Consider the following 24789-nt stretch of genomic DNA (forward strand, 5'->3'; position numbering starts at 1 on the left):
CTATTGTCATTGAGCCACAAAATGTTATAAAGATGATTGGGGATATGGCTCAACCACACAACCAAGGAAAACAAATACAGGATTGTTTCAGTAAAAACTGCAAAACAAAAGAAAAAAATGATTTGTGATTTAATGGTGTTTTATATACCATTGTAATTTCTTATACAATAACCAAGCTAAACATTTCACTAATTCTCTTTTTTTGTCTTGAATCATAAAGAAGTATACATTCACCAGTTGCTAATGATTACTTTTTTCTTTCTTTCATATTTTTATTTGTTCATTGTTGTTGAACATATACTGGTAATTGTTGTATTAATGTTGAAACATATTTCTGCATGAGGCAAGTTCATATGCGGATCAGCTTTGTGTACGGAGAACACACGCTGATCAACGCATTATACCTCGACTCTGTGTAGGTGCCATCAACCAGCCTGCAGAGGTTGTAATTGCATCAGTTACGAGGTCCCGTCCGGCTCTCACCCTGTATGAACAACAGCCAATCATTGTTCATGTAGTCGCCCAGCCCAGCCGGAAGGCAGAGCTGAATTCGAACCGGTCTTTCTTTCTTTCTTTCTTTCATATTTTTATTTGTTGATTATTGTTGAACATATACTGGTTATTGTTGTATTAATGTTAAAACATATTTCTGGTAATATGTTTATATACAGTATATTAAGTGTACTGTTATGTTTACTGTATACTGTTTGTGTGTGTATATATATATATACAGTATATATATGTTGCCCTCTGGGTGCTGTTGGCTGGATATAATTTAGGTTGGTGGACAATTCTCAGTCCAGCAGTGACAGTGAGGTGTTTAAAAACTCCGGCAGCGCTGCTGTGTCTGATCCACTCATACCAGCACAACACACACTAACAAACCACCACCATGTCAGTGTCACTGCAGTGCTGAGAATGATCCACCATCCAAAAAAAACCTGCTCTGTGGTGGTCCTGACCATTGAAGAACAGGGCGAAAGCAGGCTAGAAAAGCATGTAGTGAAACAGATGGACTGCAGTCAGTAATTGTAGAAAGAAGGAGGTGGTTTTAATGTTATGGCTGATCGGTGTGTATGTATATATATATATATATATATATATATGTAAGTGAGTGTAGGTGTAAGATGGCTGCACCAGCTAACTGGCTAATGAGTGCAGTTTGGTGAAAATTGGATTCGGCCATGTGGCGTGTTCTGATGACGTCAGAGTAATGGCCGCTCTCACTGTGTGGTACAGGACTTGTGCGTTTCTCCAGTAGAGAAAATTCAAAAAAACCGACAAATCGCTCATCGTTTAGAGGGAGAGAGATCGGGTCACTCCCAGCACCGAGCCCCAGTCTCCGACGCGCTGTGGTTTGAAAGGTGACGGAATGTGTTTTGGGGTTTTGTCGGGGATGTGATCGTGTGTGTGGTTACAGTGCGCTTTATTGTTGAGGGTATGAAGTGTGAGCAGTGTGGATCAGAGTCGCTCTTCTCCTCTCCCGCACTACAGACAGTTCTAATCAACACTCTTATCGCCAAAAAAAGTTGTCGCAATGTCGCTAGTTAAGCGTTAATGTCCGCGTTTGTAACGTTTCCCCGCCCGGGTGGATGATTTCGCCTGTAGTGAAGTGTGGGCCGCGCTCGGGCCTGCTAAAGCTACACCGCTTCACAGGACTGCTTCTCATTGGCTAATCTGCTAGTTCTGCTAAGCTAACCGGCTAGTCGGCTAGCTTGAAAATTGACGTTTTGATGTTGGCCGTCCATCTCATGTCACTTGCCATAGACCCGAGCAGGTAACCTCATTCCAAATCATTGCTTCCATTCTGTTTGTTTGCTTTGCAATATGTGAAGGCTGCGGAGAACCTCGTTAGCAAATTAGCTAAACAAGCTAACGACCGATTAACGGTAACCTGATTAAATCAGAGTCGATGTTTACTTTCCTTATGTGTTTTTGTACATCAATAAGTGCTTAATTTTGAAATTGAATTGCTTTGTACATTATATGTACATTATATGTGCTCACTTGCCTTACAATGCTGGTATAAGAACAGCTATCAGTTTAAATTAAGGTTAATCTAATGTTTGGGCCCAATGTTCCATATAGTTGACTTAGTCTTTAAGATTTGGGGCGGCGCGGTGGCTAAGTGGTGGCTACTCCTTTCTGTGTGGAGTTTGCATGTTCTCCCCGTGTCCGCGTGGGTTTCCTCCAGGTGCTCCGGTTTCCTCCCACAGTCCAAAGACATGCAAGTGAGGTGAATTGGAGACACTAAATTTATCCATGTGTTTGATATAACCTTGTGTGAACTGAGTAACTACCGTTCCTGTCATGAATGTAACCAAAGTGTCAAAACATGACGTTAAAATCATTTACATTTTCAGCATTTAGCAGACGCTTTTATCCAAAGCGACTTAGTTATGACTGAACACGATTTTTGAGCAATTGAGGGTTAAGGGCCTTGCTCAGGGGCCCAACAGTGGCAACTTGGCGGTGGTGTGGCTTGTCCGGCAACCTTTAAATTACTAGTCCAGTACCTTAACCACTGAGCTATCACTGCCCATTAAATCCTAATAAACAAAATCCTAATAAACAAACAAACTTAAAGATTTGCAGTTAGAGTTGAATACACTTTTTTTTTCTTTTTTTTTTCTCCCCTTTTTCTCCCCCTTTAGCGCGTCAAATTGCCCAATTTGCATCATTCATCTTCTCTGCCGATCCCTGCCCTGACCGAGGAGATCGGAGCTAACCCACGCCCCCTCCGACCCGTGAGCAGCAAGCCGCATGCATCTTGCCACCCACAGATTGACGAGTGTGGCGCCACCTAGCGTTGCGTGCGGAGAGACACACCCTAAGAGCACTCCTTCCTCATCTCCGTGTATGCGCCTCTAATCAGCTGCACCATTCTGACAGAGAGAGACCCACTTCCGAACCTTAGTCCCGCCCATCTGAACCACAGGCCAATCGTTGTTCATATAGCCGCTCAGCCTCGGTCGGTAAGGCAGAGCTGGATTCGATACGACGTACGATCGAGATCCAGCTCCGGTTGCAGCGTGTTTTTATCGCTGCGCCACCTGAGCGGCTGTTGAACACAAATATCACTGCAAACTGTCTTAGTCTTTGTTCTCTAAAAGCGAGACAATTACAAACCAAAACTTGATGACAAAGTAATTTGCGTGTATCAGTGCTTACATAACTGATAAAATGAATTAGAAGTGTTTAGTTTTAACATTGGCATTGTGTTTATAGGTTTGCCTGGTCCTGACAGGTTTAATACCACATCCTCAGTGCTCATCCGAAGCTTGTAGGTACCGGATTCATTCTGTTTTGGAGCTTGCAGCAGATTCGACTTACAATACAGATGAATCGTTAAAGTTTGTGCTATAAAATCATTATAGAAATGCAGCCAAATTTACACATTACGGGCGGCACTGTGGCTCAGTAGGTAGCACTGTTGCCTCACAGCGAGAAGGTTCTGAGTTCGATCCCCAGGTGGGGCGGTCCAGGTCCTTTCTGTGTGGAGTTTGCATGTTCTCCCCGTGTCTGCGTGGGTTTCCTCCCACAGTCCAAAGACATGCAGTCAGGTTAACTGGAGATACAAAATTGTCCATGACTCTGTTTGACACTGAACTTGAACGGATGAATTTTGTGTAACGAGTCACTACCGTTTCTGTCATTAATATAATCAAAGTGTGTAAAACATGACGTTAAAAACCTAATTAATTAATTAATTAATTGACACATTTATTTGTTTTTAGTTCTCATTTGGCTAGTATCCTCCACACACTGACATAATTCTGCAATGCTTAATAGATTGAAATGTTTGCAGAATCACATCTGCTCGTCCATCTTTTGGATTCATCTTCCAGAGCTTTTTTGCTTGTGTATGCGACTTCGTTGGTCGTTTGTGTGCAAGTTTCCTGCACAGGCAACAAATTGTATTTCTCTTTGTGTGAGAGAGAATGAATTACAATTTTTTGACTGTGTTATGAAAGTGTTATTTTACGTTTACCGATTCAGTGGTAATTTAATTGCTTTATTTTATTTTTATTATTTTTTTTTTTTTGCTTTTCTCCCACTTTTTAGCGCATCCAATTTCTACCCGTCAAACATCCTCTCACTAATGCTGGTCCCTGCTCCCGATTGGGGAGGACGAGGCTGCTCCACGCCCCATCCGAGACGTGCACAGCAATCGAACATCTTATCACCTACACTTGACGAGCGCAGTGCGGTACGGCGCTGTGCGCGGAGGGCCACACCCCCTACCGCACTCCTTCCCCATCTCCGTGCAGGCGCCACCAACCAGCCAGCAGAGGTCGTAATCGCACTAGTCTGAGAGAGAGAGAGTCCCCATCCGGCTTTTAGTCCCGCCCCCTATCTGAACAACAGGCCAATCGTTGTTCATGTAGCCACGCAGCCTTCAGCCGGCAAAGGAAGAGCTGGATTCGATACGATGTATTCGAGATCCAGCTCTGGTTGCAGCTTGTGTTTTTACCGCTGCGCCACCTGAGCGCCTATTTAATTGCTTTATGTCACTCGTTGACTCGCTGATGTTAACGCCCACATACAGAGGCTTTCTATCACTCCCCTCTCGTGCACACTTGACACACTTAAGTGAACGAGCGCGTGATCAAGGGCACTTTATGTAAAAGGAACGCAGCATATTAGGACACAGCAGTAGGAACAGATTCGAAGTAATATTGTTAAACTGTCGGTAAATTAAATGCGAAATAAACAACACATAAAATAAGGTGGTAAAATGAATAAAATATATCCCAGAACTTTTCTTTTAATCTCTAAAAAACGTAAAATGTCGCGTTTAGTGCCGAAATCCATGGTAACATCAGAGAATTCTTATTTCCCAGAAAGGCAACTGTATGGAACACTTGTCTTTCTCTGACCGTATTTAAAATATCAAATGTAATATTTTATGTGCTACAGGAAGATGTTTTAAATTAAATATTCCTTCTCCACCTGTAAAGGCATATATATGCATTTTTTGCCAGCTGACAGGTCGAGTTAAAAGCCATACATACATTTGTAAGGGACATGTCATGGCAGTATGGGAATTTTAACAATGTATATAGTTGTATACAATGGTCAGGACCCCCCACAGGACCACCACAGAGTAGGTATTATTCAGGTGGTGGATCATTCTCAGCACTGCAGTGACACTGACATGGTGGTGGTGTGTTAGTGTGTGTTGTGCTGGTATGAGTGAATCAGACACAGCAGCGCTGCTGGAGTTTTTAAATACCATGTCCATTCACTGTCCACTCTATTAGACACTCATACCTGGTTGGTCCACCTTGTAGATGTACAGTCAGAGACGATCGCTCATCTATTGCTGATGTTTGAGTTGGTCATATTCTAGACCTTCATCAGTGGTCACAGGACGCTGCCCATGGGGCGCTGTTGGCTGGATATTTTTGTTTGGTGGACTATTCTCAGTCCAGCAGTGACAGTGAGGTGTTTAAAAACTCCATCAGCATTGATGTGTCTTATCCACTCATACCAGCACAACACACACTAACACACCACCACCATGTCAGTGTCACTGTAGTGCTGAGAATGATCCACCACCCAAATAATACCTACTCTGTGGTGGTCCTGGGTGAGTCCTGACCATTGAAGAACAGCATGAAAATTGGCTAACAAAGCATGCAGAGAAACAGATAGACTACAGTCAGTAATTGTAGAACTTCAAAGTGCTTCTATATGGTAAGTGGAGCTGATAAAATGGACAGTGAGTAAAGAAACAAGGAGGTGGTTTTAATGTTATGGCTGATCAGTGTATACAGTATACCTGCACACATGATGGTCTTTTACCTTATGAATTTGTATGCTTATATACCGACTATTTCTTTGATTTATTCTTAAATTGTTAAAATGTGAGATAATTAAAAGAGCGATAAAAAAACTGCCACACTTCGTTACCACGACAGCTCTAATTGTGAAGGCTCATAATATTTAGATGTAGGCATACCTCCTTCTCTCTGTCTAGAAACCCTGCTTTTTTACTGAACGTAACAATCCTGGATGTATAATATGCATCACAAACTAATTTAATTGATTTGAATATTTGTGATGGCAGGTTGTGTGCTGATGGACACCCCCGAGAGCCCCACTCAGTCCCCACAATCCCCTGATGAGGAGAAAGGCTTGTCTGATACTGAGCTTCTAGACTCACCAGAGTCTCCTACAGGGGAGAACAACAGGGTGTCTGACAGTGAGCTGCTGAATGACGAAGAGGGTGAAAGAGATGCGGCAGACTCTGACTTTGAAGATGAAGGCAGAGCTGAGTTAAGTAGTGACGCTCCAGAGGATATCTCTGATCAAGAAGATGACGAACCGAAGCGTGCCGGATATTTGCCGGAAGGCAGGCAGCCTATGAGCCGGTCAGTTAGGCAGGAACAAGAGGAGGAAGTCCCGGAGACACCCAGATCACCAAACCCCAATTCACCAGAACAGGAACGGCCCTTTTCCCCCTCTGAAAGAGAACAGGAGGAGGATGGAGAAGAGGGGGCCGGTATGAGTCGTCAAGGACTGGATGAAGAGGAGGACGATGAAGATGAAAGGAGACTGAGGAGGCTTAAATTGGTCAGCGATTTAAAGGAGGAGTCACCCTCGGTATCAAGAGATTTGGATGAGCACGAGCTAGACTATGATGAGGAAGTTCCTGAGGAGCCTAGCTCAGCTGCTCCAGAGGAGGAGGACTTAGAAAAGGGACCTGTTGCAGAAGATGGGGATGAGGATGAGGAGGAAAAAGATAAGAAGAGCAGAAAGAAGGAGAGAAAACTGATCTTGCCTCCGGACCAGACAGATGTTAAAAAATCTGAGTCAAGAGGCCACGGGAGGACCAGGAGGGATTCCTTCCGAGATAAAAAGAAAGATGAGGATGATGGAGAAATCGATGAAGGAGAGATTGATGTAAGTGTCCTTAAATTATTAAAAGTGCTTTTTACATATATATACAGTGTATATATATATAAGAAGGGACACCTTGCTTGCCCATTAACCAAGCTCTAAATTTGATAGAGGATTCGGTCAAGGACAACAAGAGACTTTAGAACTGTTAGAGCTGTTAGAACAGGTAGAGGAAGTTCATTCCATCGCCTAGATGCTAGGACAGAGAAGAGCAATGATGCCTGTTTTCCTTGAGTTCTGATTGGTAAACCAAGACGACCTAGATTTGTGGCTCAGAATGGGACTTGTTAAGCAAGCGGGGGTCATTTGTGTGTGCAGCTGCATTTTTGACAGTGAACATGGGAGGACCTGCCAGTAGGGAGTTTCCACAATCTACCCTTGAAATGACAAGAGACTGGACAAGAATCTGAAAAGCTTCCATAGAGAACAGGTTCTTCTGCAATTTCCTTCGGGATCAATAGTGTTATCTTATCTTAGTGAGAGATGGTCAAATCTTTCTGATGTTGTAGTGGTAGTCTTTAAAAAAATGATTAAAAACCCACCTTTTTACAAAGCACTTAAGCTGACTTGTACTTACTTACTAACGCTCTTTCATTTCTTTAAAAAAAAAAAAAAAAAAAAAAGCACATTGGTTCTAACAGGTTTTAGCAGATTTATGTTCTTGGACTGTTGTTTACTTAAACCAGAGTAAGGTAATGTTTACTATGGAAGCACTTCTGTAAGTCGCTCTGGATAAGAGCGTCTGTTAAATGCCTAAAATGTAAATGGTAGTCAGCATGATCCTGTCGGGTTAGCAACATAAGCCGAGAGGGACAGCTTGCTGTCCAGAACAATACGAACATGCATATTACTGTAGGACATTACAAACCTGGAATTCAAACTGCAGCCAGCATTGCTTTATATTACTTTATATTAATTATAAACGTGCCCTGTCCCATTTCTAATATGCCCTAATGTTCACTACACATTACTTTTTTTTTTAGGACGATGATCTTGAGGAGGGTGAGGTGAAGGACCCTACGGACAGAAAAATTCGACCTAGACCTATCTGCAGGTTCTTCATGAAAGGTAGGTTCTAGTTAAGTGGCCCATAAAGTTGTGTATTTGGTGTAATTTTCTGCTGATCCACGAGGGGGAGCCATTGCACTGGTTAACTAGACAATCCCATTTCTGCTAAACTGCTGTACAGTAGAAAGCATTTAGTGATGCACCAAAATATACTTCTTTGTGCCAAACATTTGAGTTTTTGTATAAGACTAGAGATGGGCCGATCGATCGGCTACGAATCGGTATCGGCCGATTTTTTATCAAAATATGTTATCGGCGATCGCCGATATTTCCTAAAAGTAGCCGATCCGATCGTGTGATATATAAAGACCATGTTAAGTTAACAGCTCAGTGGATTGATCCAGACTTTGAGCTACGAAGCGCCAACCATCACATCACCATTCATCAACAATCGTACAGAAACCATCGTGAAAGCTCTTACGATGTAATTTTGCTGATTGTAATATTTACTTTAAAAAGATCATTCAACCCGGTCACATCTGAGTCGATTCTATCAGCACGTTCTATAAACTCCTGGTTCACTTTGGTAAATCGTAAGCGGTTCTTGCTTGTGATGTAGATGAGAACAGAAGACGTTACAGAGCCAATCCGAGGCAAAAGTTTATTCAATACCAAATTCGTTAGTTCAGGATCATCTGCTGAACTTTTAGAAAACTTTTAGCTCCTTAGACGGAATGAGTCTGACTCGGTTACAGATCTGTGGTAATAGCAGTTTAATGAAGCTTTTTAATGTAAGAGAGTCACACAAAATGTTCTGTAGTAGCTGGTGTTTATTTAAAACCACGACATTTAATTAATAACAGTAAACACGGAGAAATAACTGAGAAGAGAAACTTACGCTTCACATAAAAAAGAATCAACTCATGAATCAATGAATCACTTATAGCGATACTGTGAACAAAGGCACAAACACACACACGCGCGCGCGCTGCTCCGGTTTATCTTTACTGTGAGGCTCTTTTTAAGTTTATTTACTGCTAATCCCCCCCCGATCGGAATCGGCTATCGGCCGATGTCCCTGAAAGGAGATCGGAGATCGGAATCGGTGCCAAAAACCCCGATCGGTCCATCTCTATATAAGACTGTATTTTTCAATACCATCACAGCTCATTACCTGCTGATAAAGGATCTTATTTTTTAATAATCACTTGGGAGCGCATCCAAATAATTGGGGCCTCGAGATTCATTTTGGAGGACTTGTTTATTTATTAATACAGCCCAGAACTGGTCCCAGTATAAAAATTATAAATAAACATAATTCACTCCCTAGCTTCGTGTAATTTTAGGATCTGTCAGTGTTTCCATCAGTTGTTAATATGGCCGGAATGTTTTATAATGTTCCCCAATGGCAGTAGATTTGCGTACCCCCCAAGTGTTCAATTCATGGCTTAGTTGCATCAACAATTAGGCCCAATTTGAATATAGACACACTGGTTTGATCACTGCAGAGCTAAACGTTACATAAAAACAACCTTACCCGTGAATTCTTCTACCCTCTCCACAAGCTGAATCCTTTGCCTTGATTGAAACATAGTTTACATAGTCAGTCATTCACTGAAAAGTGATACAGAGCTATTTTTCTATTCACAATGACAATCTTTATCTTTAAACCGAAATGATAGTGAATCTTTGAGTTTCAAGATCAGCGCAAAAAACTTCTAAAAATGAGCATCTGTTTTATGGCTGATCGTTGATAGCATGTGTGAGTCCTCTGATACTCAACCCGCTTTTGTTTACCCTAAGGTGTGTGAGTGAAAAAAAGCACCATGTGATTTAAGATGTCCTTGTGATACCGTTGATCAAAGACCACTGCCGCATGCTTGCATCATCTTTCCTGGGAAATCACAGATACAAAGTGCCTAATCCCATAATCCTCACACACATATGTGAAATCTAGCGTACTTCCTTATTTGGCAACACTCTCAATATGCAAAATGTTGGTGGGTACTAATCCCAGCTTGATTCATGGTATTAGCTGCTGGAAGAGGATCTCGCATGCAATTTAATGTGCTCTGAATTTACAGAAATTAAGAGTGAAACCCAGTATATACAGACGGGCTCAGTGACTGACACGCTCACAGTGTTAACAATAACTCATGACAAGTCAGTTGATCTTTCTTTCATGTTTACCTTTTGTTCTTTATATTCCTACTTTACATTCCAACTTCTGCATTACATATATATTGCCAAGTTACTGTATTGCTTCATCACACTGTAGGGTTATTTGGAGAATAGAACTCTTAGTTTTCTAAACCAGTGGTACTCAAACTGGTACAATAAACATTGTGGCTACTGGAAGCTCCCAGATGACCTTGGAAAATGAGCTACAAGCACTTACCCAGCATTTGTTTATTTCAGCTGATAACCAATTTCAGTAAGACATTCACTTATGTTGTTTCGACTTCTGTCATCTTTGACTTGGCGGTTTTTGTTAATAAAAATGAGAAATTAATTTCGGTTTATGCAACTTTACTTTATTAAAAACCCATAAAAAATTACATGAAGTCCAAGATCACAAAAACAAATGTTAACGTATCGTCGCTGTCCGATGAAAAACACGTATCTCCATTTAGCGGTTTTCACTTTTTTACATATGTTGATTGTGGGTATAAATTCCTATCTGTCCATAGCAGCGAATATTAAAATGACCAATGAAAAATCACACAATCTTTTTAACGAGTATCCCCATTGGCTGCTGGACCTGTTTATCAAAACCTCTTCCTTCCTCTCTGGTACTGTTTGAGGAATGCGTAATGTTTGATCTGTACAGTTCAATTAAATTGCATGGTTGTAAACATGATTCATTTGTATATGTACAAGTCCATTTTACATATGAAACCGACGGACTGACGACCTGATAAAGATATATTTTTATTTCTGTGCTGAATTGTATCTAAATGTCGCCATCTGTGGTTTGTTTGCACCGTTACTGTCAGGGGAACATTTTGCTTTTTCCTGAAAAGTTGAGTTTTTGGAGATACGTGTTTTTCATCGGACAGCGACGATATACATAAAGATGTACAAAAATCGGTTAAAAGCTTAAAAATCTAAAAACTGGTGGTGCTGGTCTATTGCATTTATTCGAGCTTGTGTATATTATTACTGATTTAAATATGTTGATCATATTACAGTAAAGTTTGCCATCTACATGGCCATTTATTTGACCGTTTACTTATTAATCTAAGCCAGAAACTAAGCTTAATCAGATTTAGTCACTCACTTGCTCAAAACCAGGGCAACTTTAAGTAGCCAGTCCATCTAATGCATGTTGTAGGAGGTTGGAGAAAGCTGGGCTACCTCAGTAGAAACCCACATTGATGTGTTACTTTTCTCTCTGTGTCTATTAGGTAACTGCACTTGGGGAATGATCTGTAGGTTTATTCACCCTGGGGTCAACGACAAAGGCAATTATTCCCTCATCTCCAAACCCGACATGTTTCCACCAAACGGAGCGCCTCCTGGAGGCGGAGGCCCTCACCCCCTTATGCCCTCCAACCCCTGGGTACGAGCTTGCTGTTTCTTTCATATGTCCGCCTAAACCTGCACACCTAGTATATTTGTACATGATTGCTAATAGATAATCATTCCGATTTTCCACAGTTGGGTCCTCCGGTCGAGGAACTGCCTCCTCCTCCTCCGCCTGCAGAGCCTCCAGTGGAGAGTGCCTGGGAGAGAGGACTCAGACATGCCAAAGAGGTACGGTGAAAACCCTTTCAAAGTCAGCTGTCTGACTAGGAAATTCTGAAGCATTGGTGTGATCACATGTGTTTAAGTGATGATAATAATAGCTGGACTTTCTATGATCTCATTGATTCAAATGAGCATGGTGTGCACATCATGCTTTGTTTTTAGGTTTTTCCTCCACTTATATTGATGTTGTGTTTACTGATATAATGAAAGTCTTTCTAAGTGATAGTTATTTCACATTTTGTCTCATGACTGGGAATTTCTTCAGCGTAAGCATCCCTTGGCAAGCACACTTGACCTTAATTTACATATTGCCTTGTTAAGCCTTGATGGGTAGATCGGCCCAGAATGTGGTTCTAACGTTCCATGGGTTTCCACAGGTGTTGAAGAAAGCCACAATACGCAAAGAGCAGGAGCCTGACTTTGAGGAAAAACGCTTTAACGTTACCATTGGTGAAGACGAATGGGATTTTGACAAGGAAAATGAATTCTTCAGGGAGCGAGGTTATCGCATTACCAGAGAAATTCGAGATCCTGGGTATGACCCCTCAGCTCATGTCTGCTTTACTAACTCAATGTTACCAACATGTTATACTGTATGTTTTAGTCCCATTTTATTAACTAGAGCAGCGTTCCACATGAACAACGATCGGCCTGTTGTTCAGATAGGGGTGGGATATTAAAAAGCCGGATAGGGACTCTCTCATAACTAATGCAATAACGACCTCTGCGGGCTGATGGCGTCTGCACAGAGATGGGAAAAGAGTGCTCTCAGGGTGTGTCTCCGTACACAGTGCTGATCTGCACTGCACTCGTCAAAGTGTAGGTGACGAAATGCATACGGCTGCTGCCCACGTGTCAGAGGGGGCTTGGGTTAGCTTCGTTCTCCTCAATCAGAGCGGGGATCGGCATTGGTGGAGAGGAAGCATGACGCAATCAGGCAATTGGACGCACTAAAAGGGAGAAAAAAGGGGAAAAAATGCATAAACAAAATATTTAAAAAAGAGGTACTTTGTAATGTTGGTACTTTCAGTTAATTGTTTTGATCTGTTACTACAATAAAAGCGAATGGTGTCAGGGGTTTACATAATAAAGGTTGACTGTGTGGTTCCTATTTCTCTCAGTGATTGTATCTCTTTTCTTTTAAATTGCAGTGAAATTGAATTCAGAGAACCAGTTTATAGGTAAGCAGTTCAGGGCCTCTACCACTTCACCCTACTTATTGATATATAATTGTCTTGTCTTTAATGATGTTACTACTTCCAGTACACCATTTAATGTACATGTTTGTTTTAGCTGTTTACCTGACTGGAGTCTTTTCTGTTGCAGTGAACCATACGGTGACCCTTATTACGACTATGAAATGGAAGCGCTTTGGAGAGGTGGCCAGTATGAGAACTTTCGAGTGCAGTACACTGAAACCCCTCTACCATATCACTACAGCGTGAGTTCATTCATTTCAGTGAATTATTCCTTTGCATTTTTGATTAGGCATATTTTTTTATGACAAATGCTACAATTAGTATATATATATAAATATATATATATAAAAATATTTATTTATATATACAGTGTATCACAAAAGTGAGTACACCCCTCACATTTCTACAAATATTTCATTATATCTTTTCATGGGACAACACTATAGACATGAAACTTGGATATAACTTAGAGTAGTCAGTGTACAACTTGTATAGCAGTGTAGATTTACTGTCTTCTGAAAATAACTCAACACACAGCCATTAATGTCTAAATAGCTGGCAACATAAGTGAGTACACCCCACAGTGAACATGTCCAAATTGTGCCCAAATGTGTCGTTGTCTCTCCCTGGTGTCATGTGTCAAGGTCCCAGGTGTAAATGGGGAGCAGGGCTGTTAAATTTGGTGTTTTGGGTACAATTCTCTCATACTGGCCACTGGATATTCAACATGGCACCTCATGGCAAAGAACTCTCTGAGGATGTGAGAAATAGAATTGTTGCTCTCTACAAAGATGGCCTGGGCTATAAGAAGATTGCTAACACCCTGAAACTGAGCTACAGCATGGTGGCCAAGGTCATACAGCGGTTTTCCAGGACAGGTTCCACTCGGAACAGGCTTCGCCAGGGTCGACCAAAGAAGTTGAGTCCACGTGTTCGGCGTCATATCCAGAGGTTGGCTTTAAAAAATAGACACATGAGTGCTGCGAGCATTGCTGCAGAGGTTGAAGACGTGGGAGGTCAGCCTGTCAGTGCTCAGACCATACGCCGCACACTGCATCAACTCGGTCTGCATGGTCGTCATCCCAGAAGGAAGCTGACGCACAAGAAAGCCCGCAAACAGTTTGCTGAAGACAAGCAGTCCAAGAACATGGATTACTGGAATGCCCTGTGGTCTGACGAGACCAAGATAAACTTGTTTGGCTCAGATGGTGTCCAGCATGTGTGGCGGCGCCCTGGTGAGAAGTACCAAGACAACTGTATCTTGCCTACAGTCAAGCATGGTGGTGGTAGCATCATGGTCTTGGGCTGCATGAGTGTTGCTGGCACTGGGGAGCTGCAGTTCATTGAGGGAAACATGAATTCCAACATGTACTGTGACATTCTGAAACAGAGCATGATCCCCTCCCTTCGAAAACTGGGCCTCATGGCAGTTTTCCAACAGGATAACGACCCCAAACACAACCTCCAAGATGACAACTGCCTTGCTGAGGAAGCTGAAGGTAAAGGTGATGGACTAAACCAAATTGAGCACCTGTGGCGCATCCTCAAGTGGAAGGTGGAGGAGTTCAAGGTGTCTAACATCCACCAGCTCCGTGATGTCATCATGGAGGAGTGGAAGAGGATTCCAGTAGCAACCTGTGCAGCTCTGGTGAATTCCATGCCCAGGAGGGTTAAGGCAGTGCTGGATAATAATGGTGGTCACACAAAATATTGACACTTTGGGCACAATTTGGACATGTTCACTGTGGGGTGTACTCACTTATGTTGCCAGCCATTTAGACATTAATGGCTGTGTGTTGAGTTATTTTTAGAAGACAGTAAATCTACACTGCTATACAAGTTGTACACTGACTACTCTAAGTTATATCCAAGTTTTATTTCTATAGTGTTGTCCCATGAAAAGATATAATGAAATATTTGCAGAAATGTGAGGGGTGTACTCACTTTTGTGATACACTGTATATATATTAGAGATGCATGAGTACCGATACCAGTATCGGGTATTAGCCCAATACCCACGGGAGACAGATTGAATTATTCTCACTGACCACGCTCACACGCACGTTTAATGTTATTTAGTTCCGTTTGAAAAAGAAAAACAAAAAAACTTCAAAATAGAGCTAACAGCGAAGATAACCGGTTACAAAGCAGCGACCGCTGTTATAGGACGTGTTTGTGTCTTTAATACTCTGTTCACAGTGTCGATACAAGTGATTCAGGAGTCGACTCATTTTAAGCTTCTTTTCTCAGTCATCTCTCCGTGTTTACTGTTATAATGGATGTTGCGGTTGTAAATAAACACCAACTACTACAGAACATTCTGTGTGACTCGCTTACATTATAAAGCTCAGGCTTAATTATACTGGTTATTACCACAGAGCGGGAGCCGACTCAGTCATTTACGATTTACCGAGGTGAACCACGAATGTATGTGCTGATAGAATCGGCTCAGATGGGATCGGACTGTATTATCCTTTTAAAGTAAATATTTCAATCAGCAGAATCGCATGTATGATGTGCACAACGTTAATTACGTGCGTTTATTAATGAACGTTAACGTTAGCTTGTCAGAAGCTTTCTCAATGATGTCTGTGCGGTGTTTTTTTTTTTTTTTTTTTTTTTTACAATTAGTGCAACTGTTCCACTGCACTATTTTACACTAAAAACTACACTATTCCATAATGCTCCAGATTGCATCATTCTAAATAGGTATCGGTATCGACGAGTACTAAAATACATGTACTTGTACTCGTACTCGGTTGGGAAAAAATGGTATTGATGCATCCCTAATATATATATTTATATATATATATGTATTTATTTATTTGGCATAGTTTTTATGGCAAACGTTACATATAAACGTGTGTGTATGTGTGTATATATATCTATATATACAGTGGGGGAAATAAGTATTTGATCCCCTGCTGATTTTGTAAGTTTACCCCCTTACAAAGACTTGAACAGTCTATAATTTTTATGGAAGGTTTATTTTAACAGAGAGAGACAGAATATCAACAGAAAATCCAGAAAAAAAACATTAAATAAAGGTTATAAATTAATTTGTATTTAATTAAGGGAAATAAGTATTTGATCCCCTACCAACCAGCAAGAATTCTGACCCCCACAGACCGGTTATGTGCCCATGAGGCACACAAATTAGTCCTGTCCCTGTATAAAAGACTCCTGTCACAGAATCAGTTTCTTCCATTCAAATCACTCGACCACCATGGGCAAGACCAAAGAGATATCAAAGGACGTCAGGGACAAGATTGTAGACCTGCACAAGGCTGGAATGGGCTACAAGACCATCAGCAAGAAGCTTGGTGAGAAAGAGACCACTGTTGGCACGATCATTCGAAAAAGGAAGAAATACAAGATCACAGTCAATCACCCTCACTCTGGAGCTCCATGCAAGATCTCACCTGGTGGGGTAAGAATGATTCTGAGAAAGGTGAGGTCAGTCCAGAATTACACGGGAGGAGCTTGTCAATGATCTCAAGGGAGCTGGGAGCACAGTCACCAAGAAAACCATTAGTAACACACTTCGCCGTAATGGATTGAGATCCTGCAGTGCCCGCAAAGTCCCTTTGCTCAAGAAGGCTCATGTACAGGCCCGTCTAAAGTTTGCCAATGAACACCTGAATGATTCAGAGAAAGCTTGGGAGAATGTGATATGGTCAGATGAGACCAAAATTGAGCTCTTTGGCATCAACTCCACTCGCTGTGTTTGGAGGCAAAGAAATGCCCAGTGGGGATGGTGTTCTTGGGGTCATTATCCAGCATTTCTCTGCTCCCAGCTCCCTTGAGATCATTGACAAGCTCCTCCCGTGTAATTCTGGACTGACCTCACCTTTCTCAGAATCATTCTTACCCCACCAGGTGAGATCTTGCATGGAGCTCCAGAGTGAGGGTGATTGACTGTGATCTTGTATTTCTTCCATTTTCAAATTATCGCACCAACAGTGGTCTCTTTCTCACCAAGCTTCTTGCTGATGGTCTTGTAGCCCATTCCAGCCTTGTGCAGGTCTACAATCTTGTCCCTGACGTCCTTTGATAGCTCTTTGGTCTTGCCCATGGTGATCGAGAGATTTGAACGGAAGAAACTGATTCTGTGACAGGAGTCTTTTATACAGGGACAGGACTAATTTGTGTGCCTCATGGGGCACATAACCGGTCTGTGGGGGTCAGAATTCTTGCTGGTTGGTAGGGGATCAAATACTTATTTCCCATAATTAAATACAAATTAATTTATAACTTTTATTTAATGTTTTTTTGGGGATTTTTTTGTTGATATTCTGTCTCTCTCTTAAAATAAACCTTCCATAAAAATTATAGACTGTTCAAGTCTTTGTAAGGGGGTAAACTTACAAAATCAGCAGGGGATCAAATACTTATTTCCCCCACTGTATAGATAGATAGACAGACAGACAGACAGACAGACAGACAGATATGTACACAGTTGTAGCATAGTGCTTAAGGTACTGGACTAGTAATTGAAGGCTTGCTGGTTCAATCAGTTCCCACCACTGCCAGGTTGCCACTATTGGGCCGTTGAGAAAGGTCCTGAACTTTCAGTTGCTCATACAATTAACTGAGTTATCATTAAGAAATAATGTAATCATTCCAAATCATAATATTTGTTGTAAAATGCATGCCTCCTTTTTAAAGGTGTGGTATTTCAATACGTACATGCTTGTATGTCTGCATTAGGATCGAGAGCGGGATAGAGACCCACGCGAGCGCCACCGCGAGAGGGAACGCGAGCGCGAGAGAGATCACCGCGAGCGAGAGCGCAGGCAAAGAGAGCGGGAAAGGGAACGAGAGCGGGAGCGGGAAAAAGAAAGGTTGCGCAGGAAGGATGAATGGGAACGAGACCGTGTAAAGCGGGAAGAGAAAGAGGAAAGACACAGGGAGAGGCCTCTGAGAGAGCCACGGGAAAAGAAGGAAGAGAAGGAGAAGCCTCTTAAAACCCGATCACCCGTCAGCATACCACCCAGGTAGGCTTCAAGTTACCCACCTGCTTTCTTGCATGCATTTGCGTTGCTTATTTAGTGAGAGTAGGTGGCCTACATTTGATCACATGCGGTCTGTCCAAAAACCTAGTGAGCTCTCTACTAGACGCTTTTGACATCATCCTACACGCGCGTGCCCCTGAGAAGAAGCCTGTCTGTATTCTTAGATACCTTAAAATGCTGCCTACTAAGGTGCCTTATTTTGAAGCGATAAATTGTCTGAATAACGAAGGAGCTCTGAGGGCAATCCCAGCATTCTGTGCAACAAATACGACGAATGCGGAGTTATTTTCATATGTAAATAAATTCAAATTTATTTTAATTTGTATAAAGGTGTACAACTGTCATATATTTGCGAATTATGGCTTGTAAGTGACAATTTAACCGTTTTTGGTACTCAATGGCAGATGTTAGCTGGCATGCTAGCGGGTTGAGTCGTCTCAGCCCACTGGTTTAAATGGCCTGAGGCTAACTGTGTTAGCTTAGTAAGCAAAAACTGCTGTGACGTGATCGCAGTGTGTCTAAATAATCTGCCTTATAAGTTCAATGTCTCATTAGAATCCTCCCTACTTTAACAGCTGCCTAGGTAGGTAGGCAGCAAGGCAGCTCACTAGGTTTTTGAACAGACCCATTATCTGTTGAGGCTTTCAAGGGCTGTTGATTTAATGACACAATACCATTGCATTAGCAGCTATGCCAGCCTTCTAGAAAGGCTTTACAAAGGATTTTGGAACGTGTCTGTGGGAATCTGTGGCCTCACTTTGAGGCACAGTCATTCTTGAACAGAAAAGGTTCTTTCCCTGACTGTTACCTAAGGAGAAATATTGTTCCCAATATTGTTCTGTACAGATGTTGTGGGTGTGTCTGAAACACACACATTAAGAGGTGTGGTGTGACACACTTTTTTCCATAATGCTTTAGTACAGAGATCTCACTTTTATTGTTATGTTTCTATATAATCTAATATTTCATCTCTTTATTGTTTGTGTGTAACCTGTGGTGTTTGATATTTGGGATTATGTGACTGTTTCCTTTTATAAAGGAACTGCCCTGTACACCTTTCGCTGACGGAAATTGGGACTGATTTCTCTAACTGATAGACCTAGATTGAGTTAGATTGAGTTTTGACACAGCATATATCCTTTATTTTCACAAGTCTGTCAAACTAAAGTTGTAAAGCTCTGACCAGAAAGAGCAAAAATGAAAAAAATAAGGTCTTAATGATAATTTAATGGCAGGTGTAAGTTTTTGTCTGCAGTTTAGTGAAACTATCACGTTTAAACGACGGTTCACCTGCTTATAGATTTGTAAGTGATTAGAGGATGCTCAGCTGAAGTGTTTTAGGGTGAGTTTATGCATGTCAGCTTTGGTTCAATTAAAATGAACTTGTTAGATGCTTTGTTAGTGCGGTTCATTACGATACGTACAAATGACCCGGTCAAGGGTAAGGGCTGTAATAATTTCAGGTAAGGTGTGGTGAGCCGAATATCTTCTGTTACCAACTTTTCTAAATGTTTAAGGAGGCGAAACAAACGGGGCAGAGAGATGAAATGGATTCTCATGAATTGAGAATTAAAAGTTGATGCATTAATATGTGCAAACTGTTATGTACAGGTGACGAAGAGAAAAGAACAGAGGTGTACTAATTTCAGGCTCACACTATTAACAGATGACTGACAACAAGGCAGCAACAACAAACGCACACAAAAGCTCAGATCAGCCAGCCTCTCAACACTAACTATTAACTTCTAACCATCACTTACAAAATGCAGTCTGTGTGTAAACGAGCACACGACCAGTAAGGCAGTGAGCTCCCAAACGAACAACAGGCTGAACTCTCGCCTCCTCTCCTAGATCAACCGTGCTGGTTGGCGGGTAGTACAGATGCCGCTGCTGAAGTGCTGCGATCTATTTGCTGCGGTCCGGCCAAGCCTCAGAGCGGAACAGCGATCCATTGGTTGATCCTATTGGAAGAGTGACAGAAGGGGAGGGCACAAGAACACGAACGGACAGCTCGGAGTAGTGACCAACACTAATAAAAATTCTAAAATATGCACGTAACAGCTTCCTTACAAACTTCGGTGCACAAAGTTAGCAGACCTGAACCTGCTGACCAGGTGGGTCTCAGGCTGTTTCTAAACGAATTCTAGGGGGATTTATTTCAGGTTTTAACACAATACAAACCAAACACAGAGTATGATGTCACAAGAATTCCACAATACTTTACGCCCAAAAATGGGAAAGTCTTCAACCTTTGAACTTTTCTTGCTTGGAAAGACCAAGACCAAGAAAACTAAACTGCAGGTATAAACACACACTAAGGGGGTTGATGCACAGCTGGTGTTAATTGCCTTTTCATCACCACGATTTTAGTAGGAACAAGGGAGCTTCACGTAGTTTGGTTCTTGTCATCACAGGAAAGGCCAGACATACCACTTTCAAACATTCATTTATCGTAATTGTCTCGAAAAAATGTGAAAACCTTTCTTGTTATAATGTCATGCAGATAATCGAGTCTGTATCTGCTGGCTCACTCTGCCTCCTGTTCTCTGCTTTTTACCTTGTGGTGAAGTGCACAAATCTTCTATGATAGTGCTTTATATTTTTGGATAAATGATTTACGATATATGTTAGTAATCCAGACATGCAATATTTAAAACCAACTTTCTTTACACCAGACATGGGTTAGATCGTACCCTATAATGACATCATTTTGCTTATAATTTTGTAAAAGCATTATTTTCTCTCGGGGGTGACATGCATTCTGGGATTAGTAAATGGTTCAATAGATAGGCAAATATTAAACATCTGCAAATATTAAATAAATATATGAAAATAGGCTTATTATAATAAATGTGATAGACTTTCATGGCTAGATGAAAGGCTCAAGCTTTCAGGTTTTGCTGTCTGCTCTTTCTCTTAATGCACAAATCCTGGTAGGGTTGTTCGTAATTCATTTATTAAGTGTGATCATGAGCATTTTCTTTGTTTATATGCCCATCTGAAGCACATTTTTGCTGTAATTATTTTGGCAGCACTCGAGTGCAGGGTTTTTCGAAATGGGTCACAGAAAAAAATAATCCTTAAATAAACAAGTTTTAACCGGCACATAAATAAAGAACTAAATTCTACTATTCAAACAACTAGAATGAAATCTTCACCTCAGTACATCCACACCCCCTCCTCCAAAAAACTGCTTAAATTCTTAGAAGCAATTGGAATTAAACATGCCATATAAGAAATGGAAATCAATTAATCAACAGTATACCCTCACAGTAACTCAGACAACACCCTAATCCATATGAATTCCTATAAAGAAACTTTTCGACCAATAAACTAATGTCAGAAAACATTTAGTTAACGCTTGTAATAAACTGTTTACTACCGACTACCATATAAATTCTACATACTAAAAGCTAAAATGGTTCTGCTCTTACTGTTCTACATTACTGCCATACTCACTGCATTACGCAGTTTTTCCATTAAATAAAGCATGAAGATTTGTTGATCTCATATCATCTAGCTTCAGGGCTGTGTTGCTGAGTAATGTTTATCGCAGTCCAGTGATGCCTTAATAACAGGACTTTCTCGTTTATTTTGACTTCCAATAGGCGAGTCATTTTACTATTGGAACAATAGGAAGTGATGCTCATAGCTGATGATGCAAGCTGTTTCGGCATGAAAGGTGTGATGGTTTCAGCTTTGGGTCTTCTGTATTTTCTGTTAATTGCAACATGTTTGTGTTTCCTGGTTTCTAATTGCTCAATAGTATCTTTTGGTGTGATTCAAACTCCCACTAACGGACACCTACATTGTCCGATGTATCTTTCTCATTTTTTTTATTATTTGCAGCATATACACCGATCAGCCATTACATTAAAACCACCTCCTTGTTTCTACACACATTGTCCATTTTATCAGCTCCACTTACCATATAGAAGCACTTTGTAGTTCTACAATTACTGACTGTAGTCCATCTGTTTCTCTGCATGCTTTGTTAGCCCCCTTTTATGATGTTCTTCAATGGTCAGGACCACCACAGAGTAGGTATTGTTTGGGTGGTGGATCATTCTCAGCACTGCAGTGACACTGACATGGTGGTGGTGTGTTAGTGTGTGTTGTGCTGGTATGAGTGGATAAGACACAGCAATGCTGCTGGAGTTTTTAAACACCTCAGTGTCACTGCTGGACTGAGAATAGTCCACTAACCAAAAATATCCAGCCAACAGCTCCCCATGGGCAGTGTCCTCTGGCCACTGATGAAGGTCTAGAAGATGACCAACTCAAACAGCAGCAGTAGATGAGCGATCGTCTCTGACTTTACGTCTACAAGGTGGACCAACCAGGTAGGAGTGTCTAATAGAGTGGACAGTAAGTGGACACGGTATTTAAAAACTCCAGCAGCGCTGCTGTGTCTGATCCACTCATACCAGCACAACACACACTAACACACCACCACCATGTCAGTGTCACTGCAGTGCTGAGAATGATCCACCACCTAAATAATACCTGCTCTGTGGTGGTCCTGTGGTGGTCCTGACCATTGAAGAACAGGGTGAAAGCTACAGTCTACAGTCAGTAATTGTAGAACTACAAAGTGCTTCTATATGGTAAGTGGAGCTGATAAAATGGACAGTGAGTGTAGAAACAAAGAGGTGGTTTTAATGTTATGGCTGATCAGTGTGTATATATGCATGCATTCCTTCCAGCTGTGTGTTGAACTAAAACAGAAGGAATTGTTTTTGGAATGCTGGCTAGCCTAATTAAGTAATAACTGGTTCTCACCACTAAGTACCAGTTGTGTGTCAAAGTTGTGTGTCAAAGTTGTGTGTCAAAGTTGTGTGCTTAACTTGGCTTAATATTTTATCAAGTCTAACTATTATTACCATTAGAATTTTTTTTTCCTTTGCTTAAATGAATGTGGGGCCAGTCACTGCATAGCTAATAGACTATAATGTACACAAGGGTGTGAGGCTAAATGGCAAACAGTTGTTGACAATTGTGTCTTGAAATTCTGGACTTAAACATTGTAGTTTACTGTCCGTCCCTACCTAAATTTCATCACTTTCCGACGTCAGCAAACAAGCTGGTGACGACATAGTTACTTTTGTTTGTATGAGTGATGAACTCACCCTGGCAATAAGCCAGGTAGGATAAGGAAGTGAATGGGAAGCAACACCCTTGCTGCTTTTTCCTCTTTTCAAAGAATTCATTGAAATGCCAGGTTGAGTTGCCTTTGGAAGTTCCCATTGTGCCGTCAGTGTCATTACTTAAGTGCATTTAGGTCATCTCTTACCTGCATGTGCATTACAACATTAAATAAATGTTAGAGCCTGATGTCTGTGATTTTTCTCTTTCTGGAAATCAAATGTGCTTTTTAAATGGTCCAGGTGCCCATTATGTCTTAAGTCATACAAGCATGGTATGCTAAGGCAGGCATGAAATCCTGCTATTAATTTGCTTGTTCAGATTGACATGCCAAGGTGTGGGAGCCTACATTATATATAAAACCCCAGTACTCTGTATATTGACTATTAAAATAGCATCCTTAAGGCACTTGGTTGGTGCAACAGTCTAATGCCCCAGATGCCTCAAGTTTAAATTTCATTTGTACTATCGACCAGCTGGCGCCCATGCAAAATTGCCTGTTTCTTGAGGCCTGGTCAAGCTGGGTTTTTTTTTTTTTTTTTTTTATTGCTGCTGTCTTTTCTGGCTTTTTGAGGCATCTACATGAGAGAGTAAGAATCACGGATAGTCAGGGGCTGTGCATGATAGTCTGCAGATCTTGTCAGTGAGAGGGTTCTGCTGGGGTGGAGGAAGTTACAATTAGAGAACTGGATCCAACAAGATTGGGGCGAGGGGGGGGAGTTTAGTCACTTAAGTACCTAGTAACAATGTAGAGGAGGTAACACAGCCTTCGTCGTCATGCTTTGTATGAGAGTCGGCTCACATGTCAGAGGGGGCATGTATTAGTCACTGCTCTCCTCAGTCAGGAGTGGAGGTCAACATCATTAGGGAGGAAGCATAATGCAATCTGGTAATTGGATATGACTAGTGGGGAAAAATTCAATAAAAGAAAAAAATCATACATTGTTTATTACCCTTCCACCCAACATTTACACCAATGGCCACATTTCCATTCGCTGGTCGATACTGGTCTTTAAACACTGATAAACTTAGTAAACTCATTACAGACAGCAAGCAGAATGAAATGAAGACTAACAAACCAGTTCATATACACTAGATGCTGCATCTAGCATACAAGAATCACAATCAGCCCAGATAAGGGATTCGAGTCATGCCAAACCCCACTCAATAATCTTCTGAGTTCACTGCCTATGACCACAAGAGACGACAACTAACCACAACACCAACTATAAAGGAAATGCTCAACCACACTAAAGCAGTGTCAGTTAAATTTCTAATACCCGACTACCACTAGACTGCTAGCTATGTGTTCCCTTGAAAACAAAGTCCCCTTACAACTGTTCTTGCCATGACAACAGCCATGGTGTATTTTTGTAGTTTTGTCTGTTCGGAAATTAAGCATGTTCATCATAAAGCACTAATGTACAGCTGCACCCATTTGCAGAAAAGTTGGGACACCTTTTAAAAAATGTGATAAAATCTAAAAATCGTTTTGTTAAATCACTTGAATTTAATTTTACTGATAGATACCAATAAAAGATTTAATTATAGTTTGTAAATAATAGAACTGATAGAATTGTTTGTCAGTAAAAACACTGAAAATGTTTTCTTTGTATTTCTATCAGTTACATTAAAGTTCTAACAATTTAACAAATTAGTTTTAAATTTTTATTGCATTTATAGAACTTGTCTCAACGTTTCTAGCCTAATAACCCAAAAGTACTTGATATTTATCCAAAGGTTTCAGCAACAAAACACTTTATATC

At 41.1% G+C, this 24789-nt stretch overlaps 1 protein-coding gene across 3 annotated transcripts in view; it reads left to right on the forward strand.

The window, feature by feature from the left end:
- The window catches only part of zc3h18 (zinc finger CCCH-type containing 18), a 49115-nt gene that overhangs the window by 3039 nt on the left and 21287 nt on the right, over positions 1-24789 (forward strand). Inside the window, exons 1-9 of one of the 3 annotated variants that reach the window (XM_063004177.1) lie at positions 1227-1364; positions 6074-6909; positions 7890-7974; positions 11322-11476; positions 11575-11670; positions 12042-12199; positions 12816-12845; positions 12991-13105; positions 17574-17860. In XM_063004177.1, coding sequence (XP_062860247.1) covers positions 6085-6909; positions 7890-7974; positions 11322-11476; positions 11575-11670; positions 12042-12199; positions 12816-12845; positions 12991-13105; positions 17574-17860 — 1751 coding nt within the window. In that variant the 5' untranslated portion in view covers positions 1227-1364; positions 6074-6084. Of the gene's footprint in view, positions 1-1226; positions 1365-1493; positions 1778-6073; positions 6910-7889; positions 7975-11321; positions 11477-11574; positions 11671-12041; positions 12200-12815; positions 12846-12990; positions 13106-17573; positions 17861-24789 lie in introns of those variants that run through there. The other 2 variants (XM_063004178.1, XM_063004179.1) reach the window with 2 other exon arrangements.

This window comes from Trichomycterus rosablanca, chromosome 11, assembly GCF_030014385.1.
Source record: "Trichomycterus rosablanca isolate fTriRos1 chromosome 11, fTriRos1.hap1, whole genome shotgun sequence".
Lineage (NCBI taxonomy): Eukaryota > Metazoa > Chordata > Actinopteri > Siluriformes > Trichomycteridae > Trichomycterus > Trichomycterus rosablanca.